This window comes from Pomacea canaliculata, linkage group LG10, assembly GCF_003073045.1.
Source record: "Pomacea canaliculata isolate SZHN2017 linkage group LG10, ASM307304v1, whole genome shotgun sequence".
NCBI lineage: Eukaryota > Metazoa > Mollusca > Gastropoda > Architaenioglossa > Ampullariidae > Pomacea > Pomacea canaliculata.
The window spans coordinates 612,580-631,995 of record NC_037599.1 but is presented as its reverse complement, the minus strand read 5'-3'; the positions used below and the strand labels follow the sequence as shown (position 1 = coordinate 631,995).

Here is a 19,416-nt window from a genome sequence, read left to right as displayed (position 1 = left end):
TCACTAAAGGCTCTAGTATCAGGAAAAGATAGTGAATTCTGTCGCTTGGTAGCCAAGGTTCCCACAGTAGAGTTGAATAACTTTTTGAAGACGATCTAGTTTCAGGCTGTGGGTGGTAAATTATGCTTGGAGTCCTGTTCTTTTGTTAGACAAGTGACAGGAGGTGGAAGATGGATATTATGAGGCCATATGATGATATATAGAATGTCAGCTATTAGCAGAAACAATCTCACATAATGACTTTTGTTTTGTCAAATTCCGGGCCAAATGAACCAGATTATTTGTGTAAGGACTTTTATGAATTATGAAATTTCCTGCAAAGTGAATGCGTTTGTTTCTTGTACAGATTTTGTATTAAAGTAAATATATTTCTAAGAATTTCCGTGTACATTTTCCTGCACGACCATTTTCATATTGTGATATCTAGAATCACTTTACATGTTACTTGTTTGTGTAAAGAATGGTGTCCCTGGTGAAATCTGTCTTTATTTAGTGTATAGTGAATATCAAATCAAATCAAATCAGACTTTATTGTCTGTCGAGGATACCCAAGACAGAAATTTTTCTTTTGCTCACAAGGGCAGGCATACATACTCATACAGACATCTAACGCACACGTAATAACTACTATCTGTTCATCACCTGTAGGCAAACAACATCACAATTGTCATCTATGTCATCTATTGGCCTGTGACAGAAATCCCTGCATTTCATTAATTATTTAGATTGAGTGCAGAGAGCTCGTCTTGTTTGTTCGAAAGGGAGCGCACATTCAACAAGGTGATGGCTGACTTCAGACTGTGTACATGTACCACCTTCAGTCAAGGCAAAGAACTCTCCAACACAAGAAGTATTTTTTCCTTGAAACTACACGTATAAGTATATGTATCCACTAATTTCGTTAAAGAGCACTAAGCGCAAAACACATTTCAGCTTGATGTCTGTTGATAGGTTGAAACATTTCCGCTCAAAATTTTGGGTTGCAAAAGTGTCCTTTACAATTGTTTCCAGAACATAGCCAGGGCTGTTCATGAAGGCCATCTATATACTTTCATGAAAACTGACCCAAAGTCATGATGATGTGTCTGCACTTTGATAACCTGAGCAGATGTGGTTCTAGGGAAGTATGTTATTCGGACAGCTGGACAGCAGAACCTAAAGGAGTGCTTCTGTTGTTATCTCTTGAAGGTAGTCCTGTGACCTTACAGTAATGGAATAAGGTGTTAGAGACCCCACTTAGGGCCAGCTTTTTGGGAGACAATCTTCCATGATGCTGTACCTTCTGCAACTCTTGACGTAGTCGGATATCTATTCTACAGATCCCTGTCCACACTCCACAGATGGGTTAACTTGGGAAAGTATCACACAGGTATTGGACCAGCTAGAGTGCATGCCTTCATGTTTTGATGCTGTTGCTCTAATTACTATATGCCTACAAACATGTATGCATGTGCAACGGAGCAGACATTTTAGTCTCATCATGGTACACACTTCAATCATACATGAAACTGCAGTTCTTCACATGCTACAGTTCTAATTCAGATTCTAACACCACCACAATTATGCAAACTGCTCCTTTATTTTGCATCCCTCAGTGCTGGCAAAGAATTTAAAGGACTGATATATCGCCAATAAGACAATGATAAAATTATTTTTAAATTTGCAGAACATGCAAACCAGTCCAGAAAGACTAATTAGAGTGAACTAAGCCACCTCATCTTTCAAGAGAATGTTACTTTAAGAACAGTCACAAAAAGGTCTTCACCAAAGCTATCATTGCTCTAGTTTGTGAAAGGCACTCATTATAAACTACATCGGTGGAAATGAGGATGCTCTCAATCAATGAGGGAACTGAACATAGGATGATCATCCCTCCCCCTCCTGTTACCACTTAACCATAGAGTTTGAGTTTGGTGCTGCTCAGTCCTCACAAAAACTATACACAAGATGCCAGCAACAGGAGTTCTGATAAGCACTTAAAAGTGGTGAAGGCCCAGCAAAAGGGAAACCAACCAACTGAATATGCTAAGTGGTTGATACAGAGTTCAACACCAACTAACACGAATTTCCTCTATAAATCTACATTATTAAAAAAAAAAAAGATATTTGTTTAGCAGAAAGATTAATAAAGTATCAGTTGCTCAAAATCTACATTCAGCCAGTACAGATTATCTAGTGCTCTGTGATGCTATGCTACTTCCCCAGACCCCCCTCTTAAAAAAAATGTAAAATTACTCCTTTCACATGTTCCAGTTAATGTACAGGATGCTGCAATCTAAAATGTAAATACTTTATAGTCTCCAAATTTTTGAAATTTTTGTCTCCCCTTGCAAACAACAAACCCATTTAATGTAGACCTTCAATTCAGTAATGATCATTGGGTCAGTAACTGATTGTTAAAGATATTCTCTGATCTGGACACAAGCAGGAGTTCTAATTTATGATAAAACTGGGGATACACATGACATGGTATCCAAACAATGGTACGATGCAGCTTACAAGATATAACACTATAAAGACAGCAAGTGCTATCCACAGATGGCAGTAGTGTTTGCTGCCAAGAGATCCAGAATGTCTCGTACATTTGGAAGAACTTCCCATATCCTTGGCAAAGCAGAGACTGGTGTTGTCAATTTTTTAACACTCATCCACTGGTGTGTGACCATGACAAATGCATCTGGGGCACCAGACAGCATGGCTTCCATGTCAAGTAGCTTGCCTGTTGGTAGCTTACCGCTCACCTGATAGAAGAACCACAATATGACCATACCATGCCATTTCTTCCTCTGTATATTTAACCTTAATAAATATTTGACATGATTTAACTTCTTTTCATATAAATTTAAAGTGACGTTGCATTTGTATTAATTAGCAGCTAGTACAAGATTTTTCAGAGGCAACTGAACATTTTGAGTCAGTTTCCCAAAAGTAATGCACAAGACAAATCGTTTCTCTCAGGCGTTACAGCAATAAACCTTACCTGACGTCCAAGGGACATAACCAGCCCAAGCAAGACAGCATAGGCCACTACACTGGATCCCCTGGTCAGCGGCATGAGGTTGTAGAAGTAGTAGACAAGGGACAAAATAGAGCTTAGAATGGGGTCAAGGTCGGAGATTTTCCCCAGACCTCCCTTCTGAACCTCCTGGTGCAGCTGCAGCAGAAAGTGATCCATCTGAGCAGCGTAGGCGTTAGTGCGAGCAGGTGTGCTTGCCAAGCTCAGGGCAAAAACAATGCGGCCACCAGGATCTTCTGTCAAGACCAACACTGTGCCATCCAACCGATCTTCGCTTGTTGTCTGTGATCCAGGAACTGCAACAACTGCTGGAACCTTAAAAGAAGTAAAGTTTTATTACTATCAGATATTTATGTCCATACCAAATTCCAAAGTCTGTTATGGTTTTTTACAACACTTTTCAAAATGTCAGGTTTTATTCCATGCATCTGGAAATTACCTCTTGTGTTCATGCTCTTTAGACCACTGTAATTGTGTGAGGTGTGTGGATAGATCAGAATTTGCACAGTGGTCTGAATCATTTCTTGTGTACCATCGATAAAGTGTGTTCAGTCAGATATGCAGTATCCCAGTGGTAAAATTATGTTATTATCTTCAACATTCATACAGGAGACATCTGCACTCTACACAATTAAGGAATCCTGAGAATACCAGAGCTATGAAACTGCAGGACTTAATAAATAAAGAAATGCTCAGACTACTAGATTGAATAGGCAAATATGTGGATGGCTAGGAACTGCATCCGTCTGTGCAACTAAACTGTCAGTGAGTCTAGCCAATACAGCCACATCAATGGTTTATGCGTCAACATGGGATGGGTGTGAAAAAGAATCAATTTTCTATACAAATTATGAGACAGTCCCATGTGTTGGTTACCGCAAACTAGTCTCTAGCCACCTACCAGCCAGTCCTTCAAATTACAAGCCAAAGAAAACCTGGGAAGCAAATTGCAATGGTAGCTTCATGCCAGACACTACCTATGTGGCTAATAAGGAACAGACAGCCAAAATCATCATATAATATAAACAATTAAGTTGATTGCTAGCCCTTTTGCAATGTGTTTGACCTTGATTCTAATTTTCAATTACAAGTATAGCTTTACCTTATTTTGACCAAATTACAAATTTTAGGGCCATTTGATTTTGAAACAAAGCCCTAAAAATTTATTTAACAAATTTTGTAAGAGTCTGGTTTTTTTAAAAAAAATATTCTAAGCACTGTAATAACTCCTTGTTAATACAACATTAGCTAAGCCCCATCGCTGGCAAAATCAGTCGAAGTTTCTATCTCACCTGTGTGGAGACCAGAAAACCATGTGGATTTATGCGACGCTTTCGAGCAACAGCTAAAAGATCTTCACAAGTTTTGGCCTTCTGGATGTCAGCTGCTTGACCTGCATATGAACTGTTCCTTCACCCGAGAAATGTTCAAGCATTGTGCGGGCAAGCTTGAAGGCCAGGTCAAAGTATTGATTCAACTTCACATTAATCACTGACCCTCGTATAAATGTGACATCTGCTCTATAACCATCACTTGTGTAATAGTCTGGCAATGAACTAACCCATAGAACAGCCTGTTCTGGGTCCACCAATTGTCGGTATCTCACAGCTATAGAAAACAGCTCTTTCCAAGTGAAAGGCCTTTCACCTGATTTCCCTGATTTGAAATTTTTCCACTTGGCTTCGGCAATCTGAGCTATGTGAACAGCTGCAAGACCCATTGCTAAGTTTAGTCGACGATTTGGTAAAAAGCCATCGGATGTCACCTGCATTGACCACCCAACTTTTTCTGCAAAGCACAGCAAGTTTTGCATAGCAGGATGGGACCAGTTGTGTTCTGTTTCAGCAGCAACATCGTTGATATCAGGCTGGAGGCCAGGCTGCTCTCTGTATGTGCCATGTGCTTTAAAGGGTACACCCTGTACCCACTGGGAACGCAAATCCTCATCTAAACTCACCTGTAAATTTAAACACAGTGTATAGACAGGTATGCTGTTAAAATGCAAGAAAGTAGAAAACTTTTAAAGTCCACTCATCATAGAATCAGTTTCATGCTAACATTATGTCTAGTGGTAAAATCTGCATACGTGTGACACCAAAATGCATCTGCAAGTGTCATTTGTGCCTTGTGGTAATAAAATATATTGTTTACATGATTAGAAACGTAAGCCTGTTAAACAAGATGGATAGTGCTGGCTAACTACCACAATCTTTTTTTTTCATGACAAGTGATCATTACTTTAAAGATTGGTGTAAGTTTGTTTCTAGTATCAACAACCTGAGGGCTTTTTTAAAACATAACATCAAAGAACAATAAAATTTGAAGCTTGCTGGACAAATTTTTCTTTACAGTATTTTGAAACTTTTTTAAAAAAAACATCTACTGTCTTTTGTAAACCCTACTATCATTAGACTACTCTTGAGAACTGATCTATAAACTCTGATTCTGATCTTCAACCAGTGTAATCCACCTGCTCTGAGCTTTCAACAAATATTGTTTCTACAATCTATCAACATTTTGCTAGAAAATGTTGATGTAACAAGCAGAATGGTACTAATGAAAATTAAGCAAGAGAAAATAAATTACAGATATGATCAACTATTTGATATTCACAAGTAATTTTTGTTATATCTATAAGTAATTTTAAAGTGTGCAATTCCATGTCATTTATGTAAAATAAATCTGAAAATTTCATATATACCAACCTCAGGCTTAAACTGATCCAGTGGAACATCCAGTGATGCATGCAGGTACCTAGCATATTCCCGCAAATAATGGGCACGAACATGTTCAGGAGAAGATCTAAGTATTGGTAGAGAGTTGACCATGACTTTTGTTATATCTTTAATCCCTGGATAGAAGCTCCCCAAAGCTACGTTAGACAATGCCATTAAGTACCGGCACCCAATGTTATCTTTATCAACAGTTAGACAGTGTTGGAGAATAGGTTGTGCAGATGCTGGCTCGCCTGAATGATAAAGCATGGAGCCCTTCAGCTGTAATGCCAGTGTATGGTTGGGACTAATAGCTAGCAACTGGTCAAAACGTGACAGTGCAGCTTTCTGGTTACCAAGCTCACGGAAAGCATGTGCAAGGCTGATGCATGCTTCAGCATGGTTTGGGTCCAACTTCAATACCTCTTTGAACACTTCAATAGCATTGCGCAAACGTCCTCTGTAATACTGGGCCAGACCAAGGTGGAAATATGACAATATGTATGTGGGGTTTTTATCTGAGTCTTTTTCTTCCAAGTTTTTCTTGAAGTCTCTCTCTGCGTCTGCAAAATTCTCTAACAACAAATTGATGATGCCTTGATTAAAATACAGACGATTTGTAGGTCGTATTGATACAGCATGCTTAAGGTCTTCCAACGCATCTTGGAATTGATTCAGAGCGATGTACACTTCAGATCGCCACTCATACCCCTCTGGCCGAGAAGGTTCCTGCTCGATGCAGATGGTGAAATCGGCGAGAGAGCGTAGTGCATGCTGGGGAGTTTCCAGACCTTTTCTAGCATATGCAACTCCTCGTGCATAATAGGCGGCAACAATGCCTGGATCTTCCTTTAGAAGTACGGAAAGCTCCTGTATGGCCTCATCGAGAAACCCAGCGTTGATGCTGACGATGCTGTGGGCGATACGATAGTCGATTTCGGGTCTGCCTGTTGCTAATGGCAACAACTTGCGGTTGATGATTTCGTCAGCAAGATCTTCGCGTGAAACATCGTCGAGGATGGGGCAGCTGCCTGCCTCATGCGAGCAATGGCTTTCTGTCACCCTCGCTTGAGAGCACAGACCTGCAGGCAAGTGCTCCCGTCCTGTCTCACAAGCCATCAGCATTTCGCCGGGTGTCAACACAACGTTGAAGCGAAGAGCGAAGGGAGACCATGACTCTCCGTTGACACTGCTGGCACCTTGCCTGGTCGCACATAGTACATACGCCCCACTCTGGGAGGGTTTGACGCTTTTTAGTTCAAACACCTGTCGGACGCCGTCTTCGTTTTCGATCTGTACATTTGCTACCTCACACACCTGCTCCCCTCTGCAGACCAAGACCAAAACAACCAAGGCCTTGGTCCAAACTATTAACACCGACAGAGACATCGCCAGCGCACGGCCATCAGTTTAGAGGGAAGTCACTCACGTCACATGCAGCAAAGGGAGCTAACGCCATTTAAGCCGCACTCAAAATCAAAAATAACATTTTGACGGCTCACAAAAACACACTACCCACATCGTCTCATAAACCACAAAAAATAATTAAGCTCAAAATAAAGTGTTCAGTAGATACTGGGTCATGTCTATAGAAAGTAGGTCAAGTGTGACTTACCTGCGCAGGTAGGACAAGAAGCCTCGCTCTCACCTGTCACCGCCATAGCCTCGTTCATAACATGGCGCCTGTCAGATGGAAGGTGACAGTGGCATTAGTGCTACTATCTGCCGTGCTGGCATCTGCTCAGCAAGGTGAGAGTAAATTCCAATACTTCAATTTATAGTTTTATATTCAAAGAACAGACAGAATAAAATGTAAAGGTAGAAGATCAACATTATGACAAGATCTGCTTTCACTGTCACGGCTTTACAACCAGGAAATGACCTAAAAATAGAAAAGGATGAATTGTATTAAGTTTTAATAATCTGCTGCAAGAACTGTACTTTTGTCTTATAAAAAGTTTCAGGAAATCAAGTTTATGCATTTGCTCCTTTTGTAGGTTTAAAAAACCGAATTTCTTGATGCAGAGAATAATTGTGATACGACTCAAAACACTAGGCACGGCATAAGAACAAAGTTTGTTCCAAAGCCATTGTGAAACTGTTTTAAAGTTCTTTAATTGATTGTATTCAAATAAAATCATTAATAGGAAAGTATATATAGGATTTTTCATTTAAGATTTACTATTTGCATAGTATCACTAATGAGCACTAATTAAATATTTCATACACCTACAGATGAAAGTGTTTTAACTTGCATGCTCGTGCACACACACACTCTTTCGCTCTCACACACACTTTTAAGCCATAAAATTACATCTTAAGTAAATTCTGTTTACATATGTACAATGGCATATTCAAAACTTACGTTTTCTGTTTAGCATGCATCATCCCAACTGACTATAAGGGTGATTGGTACTGGATGAGCAACGACGGTAGTGATGCAGTGAGCAATGTTAACAATCAGCAGTTTGCAGACATGCGCTGTGTAGAAATAAAGATTCATTACAACAACGCCAGTAACGTGGAAGGAGTCAACTCAACCATGCTCATGCAAAAAATGTCAGTAGTAGATAAATCATATAGATACCATTATCCTGTCATATAATTATTAAATTGGCAGGGTTTGTCTCACTGTCTGGTAATAATTACTTGATTTCCATGTACTGGTAGTTCAGTATTTTTCTCTTTAGAAATCTTTTATTAGCAGATGTACTATGGGTATGGCTGGCTAGATACAGGCAGATAACAGTTTTCTGCTCCATAGGTGAGCTGATGGAAGGTTGGTTGATGGTTATTTTGTGGCTGCTGTTCAGATGTGACAAAATAACAGCGGGTAATAATAATCTGTGTTTTGTTTTCAGAGGAGGTTCCACATGCTTTATATGCCTTGACGTTTTGTACAGAACTAAGAATATTCTTCAGGTTAGAAAAAGTGAGTATCATGGCACTTACATTTTAAAAAATAATAGAGGAAAGATCAACTACATAATACTCCTTGTGTTACAGTTTTTCCTCTTATGATCTTGGTGTGTAAATAGACTTTTACTGTGAGTTAAACTGATTATGCTTTTGGGTTTTTTAGGTGACTGCTTCACTTCAAACAGTGGGTTCCAGAATATGTGCCCTGGCTACCAAAGTCTGCCTACTGTTGACCAGTTGATTACTTATTTTCGTAAGTGGACTTGAGGCACATTGGTAAAAAAAACGAGAAACATGAGATAGTAAGAAACCTCCACCATTTCAAGATATTTCATTTTGCACTTGCAATGTGCAAACCATCATAAAAAAATAGCATTAAGAAATTGGTGATATTTGTACATACATTTTGTTTGCTGCTGTCAGACTGCCATCTGCTTTCATTGCTACTGCAGTCTGTTTCCTCAGTATGAAATGGTTTCTCGTTTGCTTTTTTTTTTTTTAAGTATTTCTACCTTATCCTTACATGTTTTTTTGTTGTACACAATTGTACAATCTAGTGAAGGGACTATAAAATCAGTAAAATACTACCAATATTCACCTGCAGGCCAAGACCCCCAGCCAGTAAACTGTATCACAACATTTGAAGGTGTTTATCAGTTCACTTATGAAGTCAGTTGGGGTGGAGGTGGCATTTGTGACAATCAAGATTCTCAGATCAAAGCCTGCCAGGATCCAGGGTCCGCCTACGTCGATAATGAAGTCTTCTACATGACCTACTCCAGATGTCCCGAAGTGCAGACTTCTTACTCGCAGAGTGAGTAAAGATCAGTTGCTGCTTTTGAACTGTATATATGCTGGTCTTCTATTGACAAATTACTTTTCTTTAGATGCAGAAGTGACATTTTTTTAAATAATTTTGTTTGAAATGTCTGTCAGCTTTGTCAAGTTCTCTTTTCTTGTCTCCTGCTCACTGGTTGAGACTTTTAGTACGTTCCTTTGTACTAAAAAAGTTTCTGATCAGGTTATAAATATAGTTTTATGTATTTTCCAGTTTGTCTGATACAGTGTCTGGAATAAATACAATGTGGAAAGTTTAGAGGAAAGTCTATAAGATTATGTATGGACCAACACAGAGAGAATCTTCCCTTAACCCTCTGACAAAACCTTGAAGGACTGAATTTGTTCAAAAATTGGTTCCTTACCTGTTTCTGGTCATGGTTTTTCAGCCATTTGGGATCATGGTCATGTATGTTGCCTTCAGTGTTCAGTTCAAAATAATGCATCACATTGTGTTCCAAATGTGTTTATAATTTGCCAAAAGTAACCGCCATCAACAGAAAAAAGCATCATGAAATGCAAAGATGACAGTGCATGTTATTGTGTGACATCACTTGTTACCGACCAGCTGCACAGCAATGTAGTACGAGTAAAATGTGTAAAGACTGCAGTCCAGTCCAGAAGTGGCTGACTTTTCTACCATCACTCATTTCTAATACAAATAGCAGGGGCATTCACTCTTGTTGAAGAACCTTTCCAACATGGTTCATGGCATGAGTTATGTGCATTATGATCTGCTACCCAGGAGTCTGCAGATCCAAGAGCAGCAACGCAGGCCTTTTGACGCACTTTCTTGTCCTCAGTACAAACTGCTTCCAACACTAAAGTAGGGTCTTTCATTGATTTAGACTCATTCAGTTATGAAACGTTGTCAGAAGTAGATGTCATGCAGCTGGTGGTATGAATAGGTCATGAAGTGTGGTGCATATGCTGTGATAGGAGATCACCGAGTTGTTTCCTTCTTATTAATGGTGCATGTGCCCTTTGTTTCCTTTGCCAGCCATTCGATACCAGTGCATGGGGAGCTGGTTTGCGATGGTGAGTGGTACAGGCTATACCTTTGCAGCCATTGCTGATACAGTACAGAAAGACAGGAGAGAAAAATTCAAGTGTCTGGTAAGTTGAGGCTTATCCTAAAGTCCATGGTAAAGACATCAGTATACACCTTTGTTATAATTGCTTTATAATAGTGCATAATCATTATATATGAATATATAATTTATATACAATAATCCCTATACATTATACAATCATTATATAATAAGATATAATTGTTACTTATTATATAAAAATCTATAATAGCCATATAATAATATGTAATCATTATAACCACTTGCTCTACATTTGCCATGTTATATTTATGCTGAGGGTGGTGGTGATGCTGACACAAAGGATGATGATATGTAATAATATCAGACTGAGATAATATTATAATAGAAGATATAATCCTGGCATGAAGATGAGAATGAATGTGGAGAAGGAAGAGAGAGGGCAGAGGTGGAGGGAAGAGAGAGAGATGACTTGACACAGGATTATTTTTTAAAGTGTAATTTAACACAAAAAAATTCTCATTGTCTTGTGATGAAAAAAGTAAAATATCGAATCTTGAAAAGAAAATCACATCTTTCTGGGATACAATGTTTTCCTTCTGCTTAAGCATTTGATTTCCAATCAACATAATGACGCACTGTGCTGTGAAATTAGTGCATATATTTTGACTTTGCATCCTCTCTGAAACTGGAATATTGTGTTTTGATAATTGATCAGCTCAGCTAGCAACACAAACACTATTTTAACATTTCAGGTCATATTCTTTTCCACTTTTTACTTTGTGTTTATCCAGTTGCTCTGCAAGTGCAGTGAGCATCTTTGAGATGGAAATTCTACTTTGCAAGCTACATCATCACCATTCTTCTCATCATAAAATATAATGTTTTAGCTTTAGTTAAATTTTTCAGAATGACAGTTGTATCAAAAGGAAAGGTTGGCAGAAGTCCTGATTTCCATTGAGTGGTTGCTTATAGAATTATTATTGTCCTGATATTACCAAAGAACTTGTATGGGATATTTCTTTTCCTTGTAGATGACACTGAAGAATCAAAAGTCAGCTGACAACACCATTCGTTGGGTCATGTCACGTTTTGCCGAGTGTGGTGCACTGAACAGCTTGTACAATGGTCCTGTTCGTCTTGTCCTGAGACGAAGTAAGAGTAATTTACATTTCAGTTTGAACATTTTGTATTGATTGCATTATAGATTATGAAGATGTGCCTGTTTGCCTTTAAAAAATAATACAAGATAAGACAGATAAATAAAAATTTATAGTTTGGGTTAAATGAAAAAATATTTCAATATAATTTATGAAATATTGTTGAAGACTTTATTGGCTAAACAATCTTTTTCTAAGCTAAGAATAAAGTGCACAATTTAAAGGAGCTTTTTAAGGAAAATCATTCTTTTCTTGTGAATCCCACTGATAAAGACTGGGTGATTTGATGATAGCCTAAGGGATAAATTTCACAGTCCAGAAACTATTATATTTTTGTATTACTGTACCCATCATTCTTTTAAGATGTGCTAATAGCAGTCACAATTTGAACGGTGGTCTTGGATTGGCAGCGTGCCACATAACTTATTCAGATTCTTAAAGTCAGATCCTGCAAAAATGAAAATATTATGAAAAATACAGAATTTTCTTTCTTTTTCTTTCTTTATTTTTTTATTTTTTTTTATTTTTTTAAATATATCATTATGTGGTATAGACTGGTTTAGGTACATGAAGTGAGTGAAGCAGATTTCACCACCTTACATTTTTTTTTTCTCATTGTTCCTTGCAGTCCCACCACAGACCCCATACATGAACCCACAGTGTAACCTTCCACGCAATATCTCTGGAGAGTGGTACACACAGGGAATCCAGTTCAAGTCTCAGGTGGTCATCAATGACACTCACGTCAAGTACTTCACTAACAAAAACGAGTTTGAGTATGAAGAAACATACCTGTCCTGTCAACAGATGTTAGGTACTCGCTACCTCATGACAAAGGTTATTGTTGGGAAGTGGTAAGTAGAACAAAGGACAGCTAAGTGATTTTGTAACACATGGCATTGTAAAGCAGAACCTTCATATTTTTATTAAATCTGTTTGTCAGTAATAAGCTTGTGAATAAAATGAAATGTCATCTTAAGACCTTTTTAAAGAATCACCTGGTTCTTACGAACATTTTTGCAATCTAACATGTCTTTACATATGCTAAAGGTGCATACATATGAGGGTCCATACAGATGACACCTGACAATAACAGACTGGGCAGTGCTACTGTGACTTGTGTTGATAGCTATGTGCTAGACGGCTTTTTATTTCTATTCCTCTAGTGAAGTGGACTTTGTTTGCTATGATATCGTGCCACGCCATCATGGGATTGTACGATACAGAGTGGGTTAGTAACCAGTTTTATTTTTATTCTTCTATATACTTAATTTTTTTATCTGGGGGCATCCATTATACTTTAATATAATATCATCATAAATGAGTTTTGGATCATTAATTTGGTCTTGGTAATGATGATCCTCTAGCTTGATATGAAGATAAAGAAAACTTCAGTGAATATAAAAATACAGTCTTACTAAAAGCATGAAAAATGGGGGAAAATAAGGTCAGCATCAGTCTGGTTGGTTTGTTTCCAGTTTGGAAAAGACTGCTGTCACTGACCCTATTCTACATCTTAAAAATGATGGTGTTACCTCTGAGTTGTGTCAATATATGGATGTAATTGTATGACCAATAAGTATGTCCTTTACATTCACCAAAAAAGCATTTGGAATATGAACAGGCAAACCATCACGTTTGACACAAGATGAGCTGGCTCAAGACAACTTCATGACGGCAAAGTTTCGGGAAACATGCAGTTGGATGTCATTTACTTTCAATCGTGATGACTTTGATTGGAAGTATGAAGTTCTTATCTGTGAGTTTCATTTTTTAAAATTATTTTATTGTCTTCTTCTCTTGCCTCACTCTTATTATCGTTCTTTACTACTATGTTCTCCCCCTTCAATGTCTATTATATTATCTTTAACTTCTCTCCCCTCATCCTCTCTTTTCTCTCAGATTTTCTCCCCATTTCACTTAACTGTTTTTGTTCTCACATTCTTTTGTTGTGGCTGTCTACTGGCATTAAGCCAACTGTAAGAATGTAACACAGAATATTAATCATTGTGTCACTGAGAGAATATCAAGATGAATTAGTGAATGGTGCTGTGCTCCACTTATAGATGTGACTTGTTAATGATTTAATTGTTTGTCTTCACCAGTGGACCCTCCTTCCCCCGTCATTTGCCCAGTAGCTGGACGATACACATTCGATCAGAATGTACAGGGCGAGTGGGAAAGATATTCAACACGTATTCGAGGTGTAACGGATAGGCCTCGTAATAAGGTATGAAATCAGATATTTACATGTTCAGAGACTGCTTCCAATGATATCATGAATCTGGTGGTGGAGGATGGGAGTTTGTCACTGTGAAAATTTGTCCATCTCCCCAGTTCTGATGTTCAAATACTGTGGGGCAGGGTTGATGGCTGGTAACTGTTATTAATATTATTAATATTAATTTTATGAAGTCACTAAGTGTAAAGTGTATAAGCTTCATGTTAAAGGTGGTGATTGGTAGGAATCAGCACATGTATCTTGCTCTTAACACTTCCTAAGAAGATCTTGCTCTTAACACTTCCTAAGAAGATCTTGCTTTAAACACTTCCTCGGGAGATTTTGCTCTCAACACTTCGTCACAAGATCCTGAAGAAGCATTGAACACATGCAAGCACACAAAGGGAAGTCACAGAGGGCATTCAGCTATTTTTTCCTCTTTCATTAAATACCTATGAATTCCCCACATTATTGTCAGGATGAACCAAATTTAGATAAGGTAATTTTTCTGATCCACACACAGAGATGAGGAGCAGTGTTCTATGCCTGTTTTGTTCATCACAGTAGAGCTCGTTTAGTGGATAGTTATTTAATCATTTTTTTGAATCAGTTCTTTAAATAAGCTTGAAGTAACACAGAAGACTGATTATAACAAACTGTCCTGTACGATACATCATTAATTTGCTGATGGTGTTGTGCTTATGTTTAGGTCGACTGTCGCTTGACAATATCTGAGCTGAAGTCCTGCAGTCAAGATCGCTCACGTATTGAAATTGATGCTGAGTACTGTGAGTCTGTAGACTACCGTGGACGACCCATTGGAGAGTATGGTATGTAGCTCCTTATAAGGGAGAATTTTTGACATCTGGGTGATCAAAAGATGAATGATTGTTTTCTTGTGAAGAGACATCGGAAATTTTGATGACAGCTTCTGACAGACGAACCCTGGAGTGACATATCACTGCAAATCTCATAGCAGAATGTAATGCTGAAGGTAGACCCATACTTTTATCTGACAGCATCATCAAATATTGTTGGCTTGTACCAAAAATAAGGCTTAGTCACTTGCATCAGAAAAATAAGATATCATTAAGTTCCCTAAATTGATGGGGCAGGTGTGTACACAGTGATATGGGGTTTACCACTAAGGAACCAGAATAAGCATGAGAACATGTAGCAGTGCAGTAACATTTACATAGATTGATGAGGAATTGCGGTTATTTGTACAGATGAGCCAGACCATTATTTGACTTGTGTGGGCTACTGGATGGAAGACATGAAATCATACCTTGTCACTTATGATGAAGAAGATGCCGTCTCAAAGTTCCGCTGCTGGGTATGTTATTATTGGCATTCAGAGATGAGGATGATGCATTTATGTGCCTTATCCAAGATTTAATGTTACAGCATCTGATTCTCATCAGTAATTCAGTTTGATTCATGTTACAGCTTCTAAACCTCATCAGTAATTCAGTTTGATGCATTCAGTGATTTCACACATTTCTGGTATTGTAGGCCACATAATTTTTTTATATACCAATAAACTACTACAAACTGCTGATAAACATTTTATTGAATGACTCAGTCAAGGGGCAACAGTTCAGGCTGTAAGCAGTTCTCAGGCTGATTTCTGTGATTTAAATTTGTGAATCAAACATTATGCGTGTGTATTTAATATGTATGCTTATGTACATATGTGAAGGTATATGAGCGTATCAGCTGGACAGAGCTTAGTCTATCACGGTCCCAGACAGCTCGTTGTCAACGCAATCAAAAGGCTGTTTCGTATCTGATGGAGGGCACTGGACTTCAGATGGTCCTGCATGAGAATGAGAGACTTTGTGAGTACCAAATGTTGCAGTTGTGATTTATGTGGAAGAAATGCATTGCAGTTTCCTGGTGCTGTGTCACTTTACCAGACGAAATCTGATATTGGGAGTAGGGGTGTAAGGTAAACATCCTGGTTTGTGTTTGAAACTTTAGTTTCATTGCTTAAAAGCCAGAAATACAAGAATGGAAAGCAGCAGACATGAAACAAAATCATTAATCATCGTTCACCTGTGCAGTTCTTGTGATTTTCTTGTTTTCCAGTTGATGACTGTCCCCAGCGATTTGACCCTGGCATTGACCCCTACAGCAAGCCAACTGTAATCTACGTACTGAGCTCTGCCCCCTTCCATCTTCCTATTGGTTTGTTGAATGCTGTGCTGTGCATTCTAGTGTCTCTGTTTTTGAGATTGTAATTCTCATGGATGTATTGTTTCATGGACTGCAGAAGTTATGGCTGTAGTGTCAAACAGGGGACCAACATTTAAGAACCAGATACATATCTGCTTGTAGGATGTTAATTTTTGAGGCTTGCAGGATGACAGCTTTGAATCTCACCTTGATTCAGGGTGTGGTTATTTTTTTTGTTTTGTTTTGTTTTTAATTTCACCAATGAGAATCAGAAGTATGAAGGATGTGTTAAAGACATCTAGTTAGCCACATCAGTTATTGTGCCTCTTGCTGATGTTTTCAGTGTAAACAGCTGGAAAGAAGGGCTGTAAAAGTCCATCCAGCGTAGCATCTACTCAGTGTAAATACAATGATGTTCATTTGTCTGTATATGAATGCTTATGTGGATGCATTTGGTTTATAAAATGTGTGTGTGTGCCCGCGCGCATGTGAGCAGAATGCACACAGTGTAAGAGACTAGTGTAGTCAAGATGCTGTGCTATTTTTGTCACGTTTTGTTGTAGGTTTTTTTACATTACTCTTCTAATAATTTTTGGTATCATTGTAAGATTGCCTCTTTAACTGAAAGAGGAGAGGCTGAATTTTATTTTTAGACTAACAAATGACTGATTTATCAAAACATATCACTTTGTAAATATTGTTAATATTTCCATTATTATAATGCTATGTTTTATAGAGTTTATATGTGAAATAAGCAAAGTCCATTTGGATATCACTCCTTACTCTGTAACTCCTGGAAGATTTTGTGCCAACTTGCTAAACAGCATTGTCAGATTTAAAAAAGAACAGAGATTTGTGTGTACACATGCATGTATATTTTGGCAAGAGAGAGGCTGCCTAAAAAACTTTGACAGTCCGCACAAATGTATGAAGATCGCAATATTAATACCATGCCTTAAGTTGGTCACAACATCGTCGTCCTCTGAATCTTCTTGTACATGTTATCATCAGATCTTTTAAAATAACATTAAAATAGATGCTTTCTGGGTTTTATTCTTTATTGAGGTCTGCTGAACATTAGGTCTCTCCAGTTTTAGATCTTGCTTGACATCTCTGTCCATAAACACTTTCAGAACCGATAATTGGCTAGATATGGTTGTCCATGGTTACCGCAAAGCGGTTGGTTGCATTTTCTGGTTTTGGCAATGACCTGCGTAGACACCCATAACCTTTTCAGCTCATCTATACATCATGAAGTCTTCAATTGGTAGGGTTCATGATATCCCTTATGAATTCACCGTGCATTCCAGACTGCAGTAAAAGACATTTATCAAGGTTACCCGTTCAGGAGATTTTAGCTCAAATCAGGAATGAGCTACTGTTGTTGGCAAGTCTGTTATATACTGTGGCATGTGTTCACAATGATGCCCTTGTGCTGCGGCATACATTGTTTAAAGGCATCTTGCACAGATGGACTTGTTCTTAATAATAATAGGATTTGTATCGTGCATTTTCCCACACAGAGGCGAGCTCAATGCGATTCACAAGAGACCAGGGGCAGTAGTCGAGTAGTCGACAACAAACAGGATCTGGTTAGCAATGCAAAAGTATGGAGGAGAAAGAACATCACATAAATCTCTGGACTGCCCGTAGTTTGCCAAGACCATCGCATATCCTCTTGCAAAGTTGTAGGCTATGCGGTCTTGGCAAGCTATTTGACAGTTAATATCTAGGAACAACACAAAACTTGTACAGTTTTTTTAGGACTTGATCTTAGTGTCATTTCTGATAATAATGGTGTTGTAGCAGTGCAGAACTGTTCACCTAACCACCAAAACCCTGTGTCTTGTCATATCAGGGTTATGTTCAAAGTGTCTTTGCAAACATATCAGCTGAATCTTTTGTAGATTCCAGCCTTTTTTAAGACCAGTGATAATTCTTAGAACTGCAATGTTCATTTTTTTAGATCTGGCATCATCCTATCATTCCACATATTGTGATATCATTCCTTTCTATGATCAAATTTGACCAGTGTTCCACAAATTTATGCAAATTCTTTTTATATAGATTGGAAGGCCCTCAGCCATGTAAGATGTTCAATTGTCCAGTGAAACATGACTTACTGATCCTGAACAAATGGCTTTGCAGCTTGTGGTTCTTACCATGCACACACACATAGCATATATATATCAGTGGTGTAGGAACAATGGGGCACCCTTCCCCTCAAGAAAGATACTGAGGGACAAGAATGTGAACATCGTTCACTATCATCATGGAGTTTGCCCCCAAAACCGACATCTGCATACACCACTGCATATATATACACACGTTCCTATCATGCATATAGGAACACACACACCATTGACATTGATTTGTCCACATGTGTATATGATGAAATGCTGAATCAATGTGGCTGAAGAGTTGTGAGGCCAAGCTCAGATTTGAGTGTTGAAACCGATCATTCCTGGATACAGATTTGAACTCGCCCTTAATGAAACTTGTATTATATGCTGTTATCCATACTTGAGGTTTCACCACTTGACTTAAAAATTCTATATGCTGGAATTTGTACCCCCTGCTCATGTGTGTGGAGGTAAAACTTGTTCATGTATACAGTTATAGAAAAATAAAATTTTATATTCCAAATAACTTCATTGTGAGATAATTCTGTATATATGTAGTTCTCAGTATTATGAATATCACTTATGTTCCAGGAGAAAAGGGGAGAAATAGTCACAAGTCACTGGGCGGGAGACCGATTTTATATTCTTGAACTTTTGGTTCCTAGATCCTCTAACATACTCATTTCACAGTTTTTGTCTTCTCTGAGGTGGTGGTTTCACTGACAGCAGATCTCACTCCTGTGTGTGTGTGTGAGAGAGAAATTAAAGATGCATAAGCAGATGTGCAAGGACAATATTGTGGTTTTGAAGTAACAGCTACTCTAATCTCCAATGATTATGCAATTAAAGGTTGTGTATTAATATTGATTTATATAGCACTAACCAACCATCAAAGGCAGGCTCAGTGCTTTACAAAAGCAATAACTATAAAAGCACTTAGCTCAACCATCAAGAGAAGATTATAGTGCTATACAAAAACCAAGCATACGCAAAATATTTAGAGAGCAACATTCTAAGATGTTTTACTAAAAGCAAAAATATTGGAAGTGCAACATTATATACACAGAATCCCTGTGTCAAGACTAAATAGCAATAAAATAAGGCCGTGCTATCTTGGTGTTAAAAAGCAAATCAGGGTGAGTCGTTCTGGAGGATCATAAGGCATACTGGGGGAGGGGGCAACTTTTGTACATAATAAC

The 19,416-nt window shown here is 38.2% G+C and overlaps 2 protein-coding genes across 2 annotated transcripts; one reads left to right on the top strand and one right to left on the bottom strand.

The window, feature by feature from the left end:
• Nucleotides 1–1,559: 1,559 nt before the first annotated feature.
• On the bottom strand, nucleotides 1,560–7,254 carry LOC112573420 (tetratricopeptide repeat protein 13-like). Its single transcript, XM_025253776.1, is given in 5 exon segments — nucleotides 1,560–2,741; nucleotides 2,981–3,331; nucleotides 4,309–4,418; nucleotides 4,421–4,973; nucleotides 5,722–7,254. Coding segments are annotated over 5 exon segments (2,625 nt in total). The 5' UTR covers nucleotides 7,120–7,254; the 3' UTR covers nucleotides 1,560–2,528.
• Nucleotides 7,255–7,321: 67 nt separating this feature from the next.
• On the top strand, nucleotides 7,322–18,743 carry LOC112573421. Its single transcript, XM_025253777.1, has 15 exons — nucleotides 7,322–7,479; nucleotides 8,109–8,289; nucleotides 8,592–8,662; nucleotides 8,813–8,902; nucleotides 9,254–9,463; nucleotides 10,487–10,602; nucleotides 11,570–11,690; nucleotides 12,324–12,549; nucleotides 12,862–12,926; nucleotides 13,320–13,454; nucleotides 13,801–13,925; nucleotides 14,626–14,746; nucleotides 15,146–15,252; nucleotides 15,619–15,757; nucleotides 16,008–18,743. Exons 1-15 carry the CDS (start codon nucleotides 7,407–7,409, stop codon nucleotides 16,157–16,159), a joined length of 1,932 nt encoding a protein of 643 aa, XP_025109562.1. The 5' UTR covers nucleotides 7,322–7,406; the 3' UTR covers nucleotides 16,160–18,743.
• The last annotated feature ends 673 nt before the right edge of the window (nucleotides 18,744–19,416 follow it).